Source organism: Mus caroli, unplaced genomic scaffold (genome assembly GCF_978045245.1).
Source record: "Mus caroli unplaced genomic scaffold, Mus_caroli_1 scaffold_3, whole genome shotgun sequence".
Lineage (NCBI taxonomy): Eukaryota > Metazoa > Chordata > Mammalia > Rodentia > Muridae > Mus > Mus caroli.
This window is the reverse complement of record NW_028227258.1, coordinates 51638974-51653921: the sequence shown is the minus strand read 5'-3', so window position 1 is coordinate 51653921 and position 14948 is coordinate 51638974. Positions and strand designations below refer to the sequence as shown.

General features: G+C 44.7%; 1 protein-coding gene across 4 annotated transcripts in view; it reads left to right on the top strand.

Moving 5' to 3' along the window:
- Sort1 (sortilin 1) overlaps positions 1–14948 on the top strand; it is an 80161-nt gene that overhangs the window by 42252 nt on the left and 22961 nt on the right. For 2 of the 4 annotated variants that reach the window (XM_029475195.2, XM_029475194.2), the window contains exons 4-10: positions 474–576; positions 1553–1717; positions 3695–3768; positions 7775–7824; positions 10394–10521; positions 13640–13784; positions 14698–14853. In XM_029475195.2, coding sequence (XP_029331055.2) covers positions 474–576; positions 1553–1717; positions 3695–3768; positions 7775–7824; positions 10394–10521; positions 13640–13784; positions 14698–14853 — 821 coding nt within the window. Of the gene's footprint in view, positions 1–473; positions 577–1552; positions 1718–3694; positions 3769–7774; positions 7825–10390; positions 10522–13639; positions 13785–14697; positions 14854–14948 lie in introns of all 4 variants that reach the window. The other 2 variants (XM_021157737.3, XM_021157736.3) reach the window with 1 other exon arrangement.

Here is a 14948-nt window from a genome sequence, read left to right as displayed (position 1 = left end):
TTTGCCACTTGTGGGGTTTCTCAACAATGAAGCTTCAGCGTTCAGGGCCACATAATTCTCTGCTGCAGGCTCGCCTGTGCACTGCCGTGTGCTCAGCATTGGCTTTGCCTAAGTAGTGTCTGGATTGTGATCATCAAAACTCTCTCTGGAGAGTCCACAACTGGGGGTGGAGAACAAAACCACCCCATTGAGAACTACCAGCCTAAGAGAAGACTGGCCATATTCAGCAAGCAGCTTATCTGGGAGGAAATGTTTTCCCTAGAAATTCTCAAGGGAAGGAAGGCCCTCTTCTCTTCTTGGCTCATAAGTCACCTCACACCCTCCTCTTGAAAGCTATCATTGGTGAGGAAGTGAAATATCCCTCAGGCCAACCCCTCCCTAACTGAGAAAATCATGAGAGAGGGATAAAGACTAAGGATTCCGGCACATCTCCTTACCACATGTTACATGCTTCTTTCTTCTCTCCCCGTCAGTGAGGATTATGGAAAGAACTTTAAGGATATTACAAATCTCATCAATAACACCTTCATTCGGACGGAGTTTGGCATGGCTATTGGTCCTGAGAACTCTGGAAAGGTGAGACTCATACCTGCATGTGAAGTTGGTGTTCCACAGCACCTGCAATGTGTTAGTGTTGGGGCAACCCAGCGGTTCACAGCGTCGAGTCTGTGGTGATTAGGTTCAGTTGTCAACATGACACAGCCTAGGAAGAGCCTCAGTGAGAGGTTGTTTGGATCAAATTGGCCCGTGGCATGTCTTGGAGGGATTGACTTGATTGCGTTAAGATGCATGAAGACCTAGCCCACTGTGAGCAGCGTAATTCCCTAGGTAGAGGATCATGAATTAAGTATGGAAAGGACGCTAAGCAGAAGTAGGCATGCGTACACGCATGTATTCACTCTCTGCTTTTGACTGTGGATGGGACCAGCTGCTTCAAATTCTTGTCCAGGAAATGATGGGTTGTAATATGGAAGTGTAAGCCAATTAAACCCTTTCTCTCCTGAGTTGTTTTCTGTCAGGGTGTTTTATGACAGCAACAGAAATGAAATTAGGACAGCATTTTAGTTTGGTATTGCTATATTTTAAAATTAGATGTAGTTTGACATTGATCATAAAAGAATTGGATTTAGCACAGTTTATTTTTTCCTGGTTCACATCCAAGATACACAAAACCCCTTCATACATATGTGGTAGATAGTCAGCATTGTAGCAGGCACTCCCTATGACACTGTAATCTTTGTGAAAACTATATCTCAAAACTAACCAGAGTCAAAAACATTATCACAGGTTTGGTGCATTGGCCCAATTCAGGATATCTTTTTTTTTTTTTTAATATATAAGAATGAAACTTGGAGTAGTAAATAATGTATCTTTATAATTTCTCTTTCTTTTGGATCTAAAATTTCCTTAATACATGTGTATGTGCACACACGCATGCATGCACACACACAGACACACACATGAGCACACACACACTCACTCATACCAGCTTCCCAGGGGAGTTCACATTGTTCCTCTCTAACCCTGATGTCTCCTCTCTCTCCCCGGGCAGGTGATACTAACAGCAGAGGTGTCCGGAGGAAGCCGAGGCGGAAGAGTGTTCAGGTCATCAGACTTTGCCAAGAACTTTGTGCAAACAGATCTCCCCTTTCATCCTCTGACGCAGATGATGTACAGTCCTCAGAATTCTGATTACCTGTTAGCTCTCAGCACCGAAGTAAGTCCAGATGAACTTGCCTTTCCTTGTTTACAGTGTCAGAATATACAGACTTTAAAGAGTCTTCTGGCGTGTTAACATTAGACTTCTTTCCAACGTCTCCTTACAATGAAATGTGTATTTTTACACTCTGTTCCTATCTGGGTGTGACTTCTGTATACTGCCTCTTCCAGACATGTATGATGTATCATTGCTGTTGTATGCTTTTTAATGAACGGATGTCTGCTGCTGGAATAATGAACCAGAGAGTAGTTTGCAGTCATCTCTTTTGAGCTGCAAAGGATGAGTATAAGCTGTCATCCTCCTAAGGTTATTCGCTACCAGAGGAGAAGAAGTTGAGAAGAGCCCGAAGACTGATGAGCCCCAGTCACTTTCTGCCCCCCCCCCCAACCCCAACTGAGGCTGCTCAGTGAGCTCTAATGCTGAATTGAGATCTACAGACATCTTGGTCTTAACTGCACTGTTTCAAAGCAGTGGCCAATCCCACCTTGAGGACCTCTTTTTGCTTGGCTCTGTGAACCCATTTTCTTTGGCTGTTCTACCTCTCTAGACGGTCTTTCTTGGCCTCTTGCATAAGCTCCTATCAGCTTACCTTTAACTGCCTTCTGTTCATCTGACATTGAGCGGCCACTTCTCCTTGATTCTCCACTTATAAAGGTTCTCAGATCTCGCTTCCTGCTCTGGCTTGCCCACGTGCCAGCAGATTCCTGTCTTGCTGACCCTGGGTATCTTCAAGTGTGTGTCCCACAGGCACCTCAAGCTCCACCCTGCCTGAGCTTCTCTGCTCGTCTCTCATGCATGCTCCTATAATATGTGTAGTAATTAATGACACAATGTACCCCTGCTCCCACCCTGATGATATTAGTGACTTACAGAGAGAGAGAGAGAGAGAGAGAGAGAGAGAGAGAGAGAGAGAGAGAGAGAGGAGTGTTGGAAGTCAGTTCTGTCTATTCTGGCTTCATTTCTGGCTGATCCCATTCCTCAAGACTGAGGTTAAAGACCTCGCTAACTCTTACTAAACTAACTCACACATACTTACTTCATGTTCTACTTTTAACTGTGATGCTCTAATATCCATCTTTCCCACTCACATCTATGGTTGTCACCTAAAAAAGGTGAAGCTGTGATCCCCCTCTTAGAGTCTCATCCTGCGGGGGCTCACAGTGAGAGCCAGGTCTGTGGGCCTGGCCAGGACGGCATCCCCTGAGCTCTCCTCACCTCTCTGAGTTCTATTAGCTCCTCAGTCTTCTCACTGTGGGATTTCACACCACTGTTTTCTTATCTTCATACTCCGTGTTTGTGCTCTTCCCGCCTTTGCTAGTCTTCTATACTCTTCTTCACTAGTGCTCCTGCCTCCCTTTAAGCATAGCACTCATCACTGCTGTCAGTGTGGTGTTCTTCAGTCAACTGTCACTGTGCTGTTCGCCTCCTCTTCCACACTGGACCCGGTCCATAAGACCATATGGTAGTGAGCTTTCTTAGTCATATCCCTTGATAAACTTCAAGATCATTTCGAGGTGGGAATGCGATGTCTAGTATGGTGCCTGGCACTCAGGGTGCTTTATATGATTGGTTGTTCTCAGTTCTAAGACCAGAAGGAGCCCGAGTAATCTGTGTGCATGCATGTGTGTGTGTTGTGCACGTGTGTATGTGTTTGTACATGTGTATTCATGTGTACATGTTTGGGTATGTATGTGTTATATGTTTGGGTGTGTATGTGTGCATGTATCTACATGTGTGCATGTGTGTATGTGCGGGTGTATATGTGTGTATACATGTGTATGCATGTGTACATGCTTGGGTGTGTATGTGTGCATGTGTGTACATGCATGCACATGTGTGTGAGTGTGCTTTGCTCAGGCAGCTCCAGTGTTTGTTTCTCCTGTTCTTACTGGTTGATTGTGAATTATTAAAGTTCTTGTAAACAGCTGCACAGAATAAAGCTGGAATTTTGATAAGTCATTTATAATCTTTCAGAATGGCCTGTGGGTGTCCAAGAATTTTGGGGAAAAATGGGAAGAAATCCACAAAGCAGTATGTTTGGCCAAATGGTGAGTAACACAAGACTCCATCTGTCAGAGCCCTAAGCCTTAGAGCTGCCAAAAGTCACATGAATAAATAGCAAGTACTTGCTATGTGCCAAGTGCTCTTCAGGGTCTTGTGAGGGATAGACAGAGGTCTGGGACACAGACCTGGACCTGGAGGAGCTTCTAATTGTTCTGGAAAAAGTCTTTGTCTCAGTGAATGTTGCAAGGGCTGTGACTGCTGTCTACAAGCTTTTTTTCCCTCCATAGCTGGTAACATCAATTGGAACAGAAAGTGGAGCTTTTCTGTGGGGTCTTTGGTACTTCTGTGGAGTTGGGCTTGCACTTCCTTGTCTAGCACTCCATTTTAGTTGAGTAAAACGCAGTGCTAACTCAGGAAAAGCTGAAAGGGCTTCCAAACTGCACAAGTGCCACCATTTGCAGTGTGAAAACACTCCCTCCCCTTGGCAGCATGCCCTGCCCCTCGGTGCCCGCCCAGAGGCCATGCAGCAGAGGCAGCTCTGACTTTGCCTTTGTTCCGGCCTGGCTCTATTACTGGTCGGTGGCTTACCCTCTCTGGGCTTCAGCTCCCCCCTCAGGGAGGGGAGGCTTCTCAGCAGAATATGGAGGGTGGGGAAGCCTCAGACCGCTCACATTGTGCTTTCAGAACTGTGTTCTGAGTCTCTTTTCCTCTGAGGAATTTTCTCAAGTCCAGTAATCTGGTTTCCCAGTGTCTAGCAGATTGCTGCCAGACATGAGCTATGGTGCTGTTAGCAGCAAGCACACAGTAGCTTTAGAATTATAGTCTAAAAGCTGGAAGCAGGCAGGAAGACCATGAAAAAAAAAAACAAAAAAACAAAAAAAACAACAGACAAAACTCAGAACAAAATTACTGTGCCAGATCAAGGAAAGACACGTATTTCAGCAGCAGCTAGCTGGATATGATTAATATCCATGGGGATGAACCATAGTCTTAAGAGTTTAATGCATTCCACTTAGAGAACCAGAAGAAATAAATCATACATGTTTAAACTGTATCTACCCAAATCACTTAAAATACTAGTTATGCTACTTAAACTAGGTGGGCCTTTTCTAGAAGCAGTCATCAAATGATTTTATAGTGCTATCGTGTGCATGCACATCTGATTTCCTGGTCTGTGTTTTAATCAGTGGTGTTGGTACTAGATAGGACTTAACAGGAAGGAAGTCATTTTTATGGTGACTAAGTTAACAAATCACTCTCTTCTCTTCTCTCCTTTCCTTTCCTTTCCTTTCCTTTCCTTTCCTTTCCTTTCCTTTCCTTTCCTTTCCTTTCCTTTCCTTTCCTTTCCTTTCCTTTCCTTCCTTCCTTCTTCCCCTTCCCTCCTTCCCCCTCTCTCTTTCTTTCTTTCTTTCTTTCTTTCTTTCTTTCTTTCTTTCTTTCTTTCTTTCTTTTTTTCTTCCCTTTTTTCTTCTTTTGGTTTTTCGAGACAGGGTTTCTCTGTGTAGCCCTGGCTGTCCTAGAACTCACTCTGTAGACCAGGCTGACCTCAAACCCAGAGTCCCACCTGCCTCTGCCTCCCAAGTGCTGGGATTGAGGTATATGCCATCACCCCCAGCGTTACACAAGGTTTTTTTTAACCTTAATTTTTTTTTCTCCTGAGAGTTCTGCATACGGTTATGTGTGTGCACCATGTGAGTAAAGCCTATGGAGGCAAGGTATCAGACCTTCAGGCACAGAAGTTACAGACAGCTGAGAATCATGAGTACTGGGAACTGAACCCAAGGCCTCTGCAAGAGCAGCACTGTTACTGCTGAGCCATCCTCCAGCCCTGACATTTTACTTTTTTAAGAAGTTTAATTGCTTAGCTTCAAACTCAAAGCAGCAAGGCTACTGATGCAAGTCACTCACCTTTGAGACCTTTGATCTCTTAGAACTTACAGCCTAAAGTCCTGAAAAAGCATGCTCAAACCCAGAACCTTTAGCTGATGTAATCTATAAGTGCTATCTATCAGGGCCTAGATCTCATTCCTTGCAAACTGCCTTTCCAAGTTTCATTTTAAATAATTCAACCTCTGACCTAGTTGTCTATTTGAGATGGAAGAACTAAATTATTTAGCTCATAAAAAGCACTGAGCTAAATTCAGATGGGAAACCACAAAGCCTAAAGCCCGGCAACTGACCTGAAGGCGCCAGTCCATGTGACAGTCCATGTGACAGTCCATGTGACAGTCCATGTGACAGTCCATGTGACAGGTATACCATGGCACACGCGCTAGTAAAACAACCCACTAGATGACAAGTGAATGGCCAGCGGTTAGTGTAAGAGGACACAGGGCTCTACAACAGGGCTTCTCACAGGCTGACATCTTATCCACTGGGCCACAAAGTCATTCCAAAAGAGATTCTTACCTTCATTATCAATGACATATTGGGCTAGAGGAGTCATTATTAAGGGAGCTGTTCTGTGCTCTTTGAATGTTTAAAAGCATCCTAGCTTGTACCTACTAGATGCCAGGAGTCATTCCTGCCTGCCTCTCTCCCTTCCTCATCTGTGCCAACCAAAACCACTTCGAAGTGTTCACAGCAGGTAGAACTTCCCTTGTTAAGAATCCACTGCTCAAGCTGGGCATGGTGGCGCATACCTTTAATCCCAGCACTTGGGAGGCAGAGGCAAGCGGATTTCTGAGTTCGAGGCCAGCCTGGTCTACAGAGTGAGTTCCAGGGCTACACAGAGAAACCCTGTCTCGAAAAACCAAAAAAAAAAAAAAAAAAAAAGAATCCACTGCTCTAGCTTTTAAGAAAACAAAAACAAGAACAAGAACAAGGCTTCCAATCAGAGTGATAAGGAGAGCCTCATAAGAGTTTTTTAACTAGTGCTGAAAGATTGTGAGGCTATGAGGTTATGGTTTAGTAACACGAGAGAGAAGCACTTCACTGGGGGGGAGATGGTGTGACCCCGGAGGCAGATTTAGAGTGTACATACATCACTGTGTCTAGAAGATTCTCACAATGAAGTAGATGATGGTAGGAGACAACGGAGCCCAGGCTGTGGGCTGCCCCACCAGTGGACCATCAGAACACAGCTTCTCTACTTGTCCTTTTCAATTCTCAATGTAAACCTGACTAATCACAGTGAGCAGCATGCCAGCTGTTGTCAGTGGGTGTGGGGGAGAGAGGGAGTGGGAGAAAACCGCAACCTGCCAGAGTTCTGGTGCTGAGGCGGGCAGACTCAGAGGACTGCCACATGCATCCTAGACGCTGCTGGACACAGAAGAAGAGCTGAGAACAGAATGTGGGCCCCAGGAGCAGCTCAGTCAGCCCCAGGGCTGAAGGGAAGAGAGGGCAGGGAGAGAAAGGGGGTGCTGTGTGGTTCCCACGTGGGCCAGAGTCTTTGGTCAGATCCGTGGCTGGAGTGCAGGAAGGCTTTCCAGCGGGAGGTTAGACGAAGCTTGTTAGGGGAAAGCCTAGCCCATCGTTTAAGCACAGTAGGCCTTGATGAGCAGAGACAGTCTGTGGTTTTAGAGCTTTATTGTAGAAAGGCAGGGAGAAAGAGAGAAGGTAGAAAGAGAGAGAGGCTGGCCATGGCCATGTGGAGAGAGGGGGGAAGGGGAGAGAGAGAGAAGGAGGGAAAGAGAGGAGAGTAAGAAAGGTGAGAGCTAGAGAGTGAGGAGGCCAAGCAGTCTCTTTTATAGTGGGCTGGGCTATCTTGCTGTTGCCAGGTAACTGTGGGGAGGAGCACACCTGGCTATAGTCAGGTAACTGTGGAGGTGGAGTCTAGCCAGAATGCCAGAAGCTTGGGACTTTGTCTGTGTGACTTATAGTCACAGAATTACGGAGTTGGGGGCTCTGTGGTGTAACATGGCTCTCTTTTCTGTCCCTTGTAGAGTTTTCTACTGGATTGCTAGAGCAAGCCTCATTCAACCAAAATAGGCTGCCTATCACGGCCCCACAGGTGTGGCTGTTACCCACGCCAGGGACTTTGTGACTAGGCCAACATAGTCTCTTAGTAGCCTTAATCCATTTTTTATCCCTGTCTTTGCCTCTTTCTAGGGGACCAAACAACATCATCTTCTTTACCACCCATGTGAATGGCTCCTGCAGTAAGTATATTGTAGTCCCAGAGAAGAGTGTTCTGCTGTCCATTCCGGGTAGACCATTCTGGGTTGTGTATGGTGAAACATTTTTCTCACCCTCCTGCAAATTCAGTAGCTTTATAGGAAATTCAAAGCTGCTAATTACTTTTAAAATCTTGAAAGTACAATTAAATTCCTTCATCCTGCATAGGTCAATAAAAATGTAACTATATATGAAGATGATACAGTTCCTCTTAGCAATTGTATGTTACTTTTCTCATTATTGTGACCAAATACCTGATAAACACAACTTAAGGGAAGAGACGTGACTTTGGCTCTCAGTTTAGTGGGAACAGTCCATCATTGTTGAGAAGATGTGGTGGCTGAAGTCGTCCATGACAGTGGGGTCCTGCTGTCTGACTTGTACAGATCTTGGTGTGTCAGGAAGGAGAGCTCAGGTCATAATGAGAAACAGAGTTCATCAGCAAGGCTACCTTTAAGCAACCATTTCTGCTAACCAGGCCACAGTCGTAAAGGTTCCACAACCTCTTAGAACAGCACCCCAGCAGATACTCAAGCATCGGAGTCTACAGGGGACACTTCACATTTAGACTATAACATTCCACTCCAGGCCACTGTTGGGTGGCATTGTATAATTCAAACTACATTTAGTCCAACATCAAAAGTTACCATTGTCTTAATAGTCCCAACATTGTTCTGAAATCCCATGTCTCTTCCAAGACCCAACAAGGCAGTCTCTCAACTGTGAGTCCTTATAAAATCAAAACCCAAGTTGCATGTTTCCAGTATACAAGGGCATGCGTATACTTCTAAGGAAGCTATAGGAGGGCAGCATGGAAAGACGGGGCAAAAGACCAAACCCATCAGAGAAACAGACTCTGTAGCTCCATGCCCACATCTGGGCATCATGGTAGCATCATTGGAGCTTCTGAGACCTTGAATGGCCCTTCTCCCAGAACTCCTGTTAGCTGTGGCATGTTTCTTGGGACAGTTCCAGCTTTCTTTAGCATATGTCTGCATTCTTAGTATTTCCAGCATCCTGGGGTCCGCCCTCGAAGCTTAAGCTTCACTTTCTCAGCTGCATGCATTGGTCCCCAAGGGTCTCCCTGAAGACATTCCAGCCCAGCTCACACTGCCTGGACTCTGGGCTCTTTCATGAGATGGATCTTGATAAGTCATTGCCTTTGCATTCTGCTTACGGTAAAACCACCACATGGACAATGCTGAAAGTCTGCAGCTAGCTAAGGATGTATCCACCCCTCCCACCTCGGTGCCTGCAGATAAACCAAGTGGCCCTGGTTTTTTGTTTTTTTTGTGATTTTTTTTTTCAGGGTGTCCCAGAGGCTCATGTTTTCAGCATGCTCTTTTTGAAAGAAAGTTTGCAAATGACTTTGTGGGTTTGCCCTAGAGCCTTCGTTGGGTGGGGCCCTGATATCCTGGCACTTCCCCTGTTCTCTGGGTACAAGGCTTGCCTTCGCTTTCCTGGCACCACTAGTCTCTTTAACAATCACAACCACATTGCCTCATCTGTCTTGGTCATGTGTCTTTCTTCAGCAAACTAAATATTTTTCACATCCTTTTCCACTGTTGCCTTTGAACTCTCACTGTAAACCTGACTACACACACAGAGTAACCATAGCACAGTATGACTGTTAAGCTGCCTATAGATCTCTGCCACATAAATTAGTCCATTAGCAGTCTTACCCAAATTTCAGATCATAGGCAGACCACAGTAGATTTTTTTTTTAAAACTAGAATGTAGAACAAATGCTCTCTAACCCAGTTCCCACTAGAGCTCTTAAGTCTGGCCTTCATATCTATATTTCTCTCAGGATTCTGGTTTTTATGAACTCCCACAAGAATGATCCACTGACCTGTGCTTATAGCATCCTTGTACTTAGCTGTACAAGAGTTCCAAACTCTTGCACATTCCTCAAGCATCAGTCTATCACTACAGTACACACTTACTCTTTGATACCAGATTTCTGTACTAAATGCTTTTCTCATCACTGCCTGTCTCAGTCATTGTTTTATTGCCTGTGCATGGTGATTCCTGCCAAAGATGGATTGTTATCCTGATGGCTGAGCTATTGGTCTCCCAATCCAAGCTACAGTTTCCAAGCAGAAAGCAAAATCATTTTTAAATTCGTGCAACAAGTATCTGGGTCCTTGCTGTAGGCTAAACACTAGTCTAAGGATAGAACAAAACACTTAGGGCCTGCTTTCATGGAACAATAATGTAGGGGTATTAGATGATAAGCAGTGAAGGAAAGACTCAAACAAGGTCATTTAAAACAATAAGATCATCTTAAAGCGTGACATGACGAGAGTACAAGTTGTCACTTGTTATACAACACTGCATTTGAGTCATGAACACTTAGAAAACCTCACAGAAATAAAACCTAAATGCAGATTCTCTGTGTATGATGGCATGCCGTATCCATGCTCTCACCTGATCAACACACACTTGATTTAAGATGCTTTTTCTGTATTAAAATAGCAGTTCTAGAGCAGATATGTGAAAACCACTTGCCAGTAAGCGAAATTTTAATCGACATTTGTCTTGTTTAAGAAGCTGATCTTGGTGCCCTGGAATTATGGAGAACATCCGACTTGGGGAGAACCTTCAAAACCATTGGTGTGAAAATCTACTCCTTTGGTCTTGGGGGCCGTTTCCTTTTTGCCTCTGTGATGGCTGATAAGGTGAGTATTTGCCTCCTTGGGGTCTGATGTCCCTGCTAACACACACCATATGGAGATTTTTCAGTATGTAGTCCTGATGGTGTTTCTTGTCTTCTTGTAGACCTGTATTATTTTTATATTTATTTGTTTATATATTTATTTATTTGTTTGGTCTGTGTGTGATATATGTGTTGGGCACATACATGCCACTGCAAATGTATGGCAATCAGGGGCCAGTTTGCAGGAGTCCATCCTTTCTGTACACCATGTAGATCCAAGGAATCAAGTTTGGTGGCAAATACTTTCACCCACTGAACCATCTTGCCAGCCCTATGATCTTAAATATCCGTGTAAAAGCTTGGGAGAGATTCTGTCTGCAGAGGCTGACTGGTTCTCAGGGCCTCCTATGGGCTTTAGCCTTTTGTAACTAAGTCTTGTTTTTGGACTTGTAGGTCCAGTGTTTGGCTTTACCCAGACATGAATATCTGGAGGGGGAAGAAAGTAATTCATGTGCACATTGTTCTATAATCATAATTAAAAATATATAATGCTGAGTAGTAGCCTAGGTCCCATAAAATAGTGAATTCATAGATACATAACCTAGTCTCTGAGCTTATATTCATGTGGGGAAGCCTCTGCTAAGCAAGTGTCTTTATTAATGCTCTATTGCTGTGAAGAGACACCATGACCATGGAAACTATTATAAAGGAAAACATTTCATTGAAGCTGTAACCATAAGCCATTACCATTCAGAAGTGTAGTCTATTATCATCATGGCAGAAGCATGGCAGCATGTAAGCAGACATGGTGCTGGAGAAGGAGAGTTCCACATCTGGATGGGCAGGCAGCAGGAAGAGAGAGCAAGACACTGGGCTTGGCTTGAGCTGCTGAAAGCCCCAAAGCCTACCCCAGTGACACATTTCCTCCAACAAGGCCATACCTCCTCACCCCTGTCAAGTAGCACCACCCATGGACCAAGCATTCAAGCACATGAACCTGTGGGGGCCATTCCTATCTACACCACCACAGCAGGAAGTCTGTCTAGGAAGAACTGCAGCAGCTTGGTGTGGGTGGGGAGCAGCAGCAACTGGCTGCACCACTACAGACTTGTGCTTGAGTGGGATATTGATGACCTGAGTGACCTGAGGAGGACATCCCTGTGTGAACATCTGGGAGGAAATAAAATGTGGAATCAGCAAGGACAGAGACACACCCCAGGCCCCCTGAAGATGAGGAAAGTGGCAGTGTAGCCGGAGCCCTGGGAAGCATGGGAGGTGGGCCAGAATGGAGTGGGATGCTGTAGCCCACAGGCTTTTATTCTTCAAATGGGCTGTATTATGACTTAGCTTCCACTGTGACAGAACAGGTATAGCTGAAAGTATAACTGCAGGCTTTTCCACTCTCCCCCGAGTTCCCCAGAATAACAACTGAGACTTCTTATATATGAATAAATGCCTAGGCCAAAAGCTTTGGCTCGTTTTCTGCTAGTTCATGACTCAATATCCTGTTTAAACTAGTCTAAGTCATGCTTTATAGCTAGTTAGCTTATCTTCAGTTTCATGTGCCCATCTTCCTCAGAATTCAGGGCAACCCCTTCCCAGCCCCCAAGCTGGACTCTGTCCCAGAAATCCTCTCTTTGAACCGGAACTTCCACCACCCCATTTTCTGCCTAAGCTAATAGGCCAACAGCATTTAATTGACAAGCGATATATCCGTACGTTGCATAAGAGATCCTACATGAGAGAAGGCAGGGGTGGAAGCAGCAGGAAGAGCAGCTGAAAGCATTCAAGGCTCTCAAGCATTCAAGGGTCAAAAGAGGAGCTGGAACCAGGCTGTTAGCAGTGGGTGAGGAAGAAGGGAGGAGGTTTTTATGTATGTGCTTATATGTATTGCCAGCTGGGTGAGCCTTAGACATCCCTTGTGAGACGAAAAAAGTAAAACTGCAGGAAACTTTTAAGTCTTTGTATAAATGGCAGGGCTGTTTCCTGCCATAGCAAAGGCTGTAGCAGGAACAGGTTTGTGGGAGAAAAAACAGAATTCACTGTGTTGGCTAAGAAATGCCTACTATATATCTGAGATGAAATGTCAAATTGGCATTCGTATTTATGAATCTTCCCCAAATTACATGGTATTTAAAGCCATATGACTGGGTGCGTTCTTCTGAAGAATGAGGAGGTAGAGAAGAGATGGGAGAATTGAGCAAGCCCTGAAGCACCTCTCCACTGAAGGTTGCAAAGAAAAGAAGAATCTAGCTGAGAAGCCTAGGTGGAAGGAAGGGGTGAGATAGGGGACAACAGGACACGGTGCTGCTGCAAAAGCCAGGTGAAGACAGTGTTTCTGGAGTCAGTGGTGGCCAGTTTGGCAAATTCAAGTGAGATGTTGACTTATAGTGAACTCTGAGAATTACCCAATGGGCTGGAGGGATGGATTGATCAATAGGATCGCTTTCATTGAAGTAGTGGGGTTAAAGAGGGAACTGGGGATGGAGAACCAGATACAACCGTGACCGCTGAGCTGTGCCTGCTGGTCTCTAGCAGCTGTTTTAATTAGCAGAGACTAGGATTTAATAGCCTTCTTAGCAGACCCTTTTACCAGCCAGATTCTCACAAAATTACAGGAGTTTTGGACTCTTTGACCTTATTCTAGCCTGTGCGTATCTCCTTCATTATGACTATGGTGAGAATTCCTTAGAAGCATCTCTCATCTTAACCGTCGTCCCCTGTGGTCTCCCAACATGGATTTCGTCTTTATCTTTTAGACCATCAGGTATCTAATCCTTTGGATTAATTATCTAAAGCCAGGGCTATCTTAAAGGCACAGAACATTTAAGTGCCAATCAAATCATCATTTTGAGAATTCCAAGCAAGTATTTGCAAATGGTATAGAGCCAACCTAGTGGTGGTCCAGTTTCATCCTTAGCTCTGTGGAAGGAGATGGAATGCCAGCCATTGGGAGTACTATACCAGAATGAAGGAGCCAGAGAAAGGCAGGAGAGAATTGGCACTGTCCCTTTGCTGCCATTGTACCCACTGAGGAAATGATTATTAATATAACTGTTTTAAAAATGTTTCTATTCATGTCCTTGACATGACACCTTCGCAGAAGATTATAAAATTAAATGTTGGTACATTTATTCTAGGACACAACAAGAAGGATCCATGTGTCAACAGACCAAGGGGACACATGGAGCATGGCACAACTTCCTTCTGTGGGACAGGAGCAGTTCTACTCCATCCTGGCAGCCAATGAGGACATGGTCTTCATGCATGTAGACGAACCTGGAGGTAAGAGCCATGTAGTGCCCACCCTTCAACTCACCCTTGAATTCCTTTTTATGTGTTAAGTTTTCCTCTTACCCTGGAAGAAGTTTATCCTAGAGAGAATGTGCTGCGTCTGAAAGGCTGCTTGTTCTGGTGCCTAGGGTAGACTGTGTGTGAGGGTGGTGAATGCTTTAGAGCAGAGCTTCCCAGAGCTGTGGGCACCTGTTCAGTGGTTCTGAGTTGCAAGCTTGTCTGTGACCAGGGAAGACCAGGAAATATTCAGGAGGCATTTTTGGTTTGTTTGTTGTTTTGTGGAGACAGAGACGTACTCATTCCATACTCCAGATGATTTCAGACTCACAGTGCTCCTGCCATAGCCTCCTGGATGCTGGAGTTACAAGCATGCACCACTTTGCCCACTTTAGAAATGCACAATCATTTGATAAAGCAATTTTATGTCTTCTAAACATAATGCTAAAAAGTTAGGGCTGACGTTTTGTTTCTTTCCTATTCTACTTTTCTGATGATAAATGTTTTTAAATAAAACTATCTGTGATAACATTGTGATATATTGGAATTTTTTAAAGATCCGTCAACAAAGACGGTTTGAGAAGTATTCTAAAGCACAAAGATTTAGAATTATGAGGTGGAAATCTAAATACAACGCATACGCTGGCACAATCTACCTGAGAAGAGCTTTTCTGATCATGTCAGGCAGCAGATGCATCATCTCCCATGTTCCAGCCTCTACGTCGGATGCTAGAATTAAAGACAAACTTGAAGACTTTGAGTGTGAAACTGAGAGTCACACTTAGGTCTGAGTCTTACTGTGAAGGCGATTAACAGATGTGCCGGGCTATGCAGTCATGACTAGACTACTGTTTTGTTCTCTGTTTCCTCCCAAGTCTCAGTGTTCTTGTTTGTTTGCTCATATCAGATACCGGGTTTGGCACCATCTTTACCTCTGATGATCGAGGCATAGTCTACTCCAAGTCTCTGGACAGACATCTCTATACCACCACAGGAGGGGAGACAGACTTTACCAATGTGACTTCCCTCCGTGGAGTCTATATAACAAGCACGCTCTCAGAAGGTGAGGCTCGGCTCAGCTCTGGCTCCTTCAGCTCAGTGGGCTAGGGTTTGAGGTCTACAGGGGAACCTGACGGTCCTTCCCCCGCCATGTGCTTG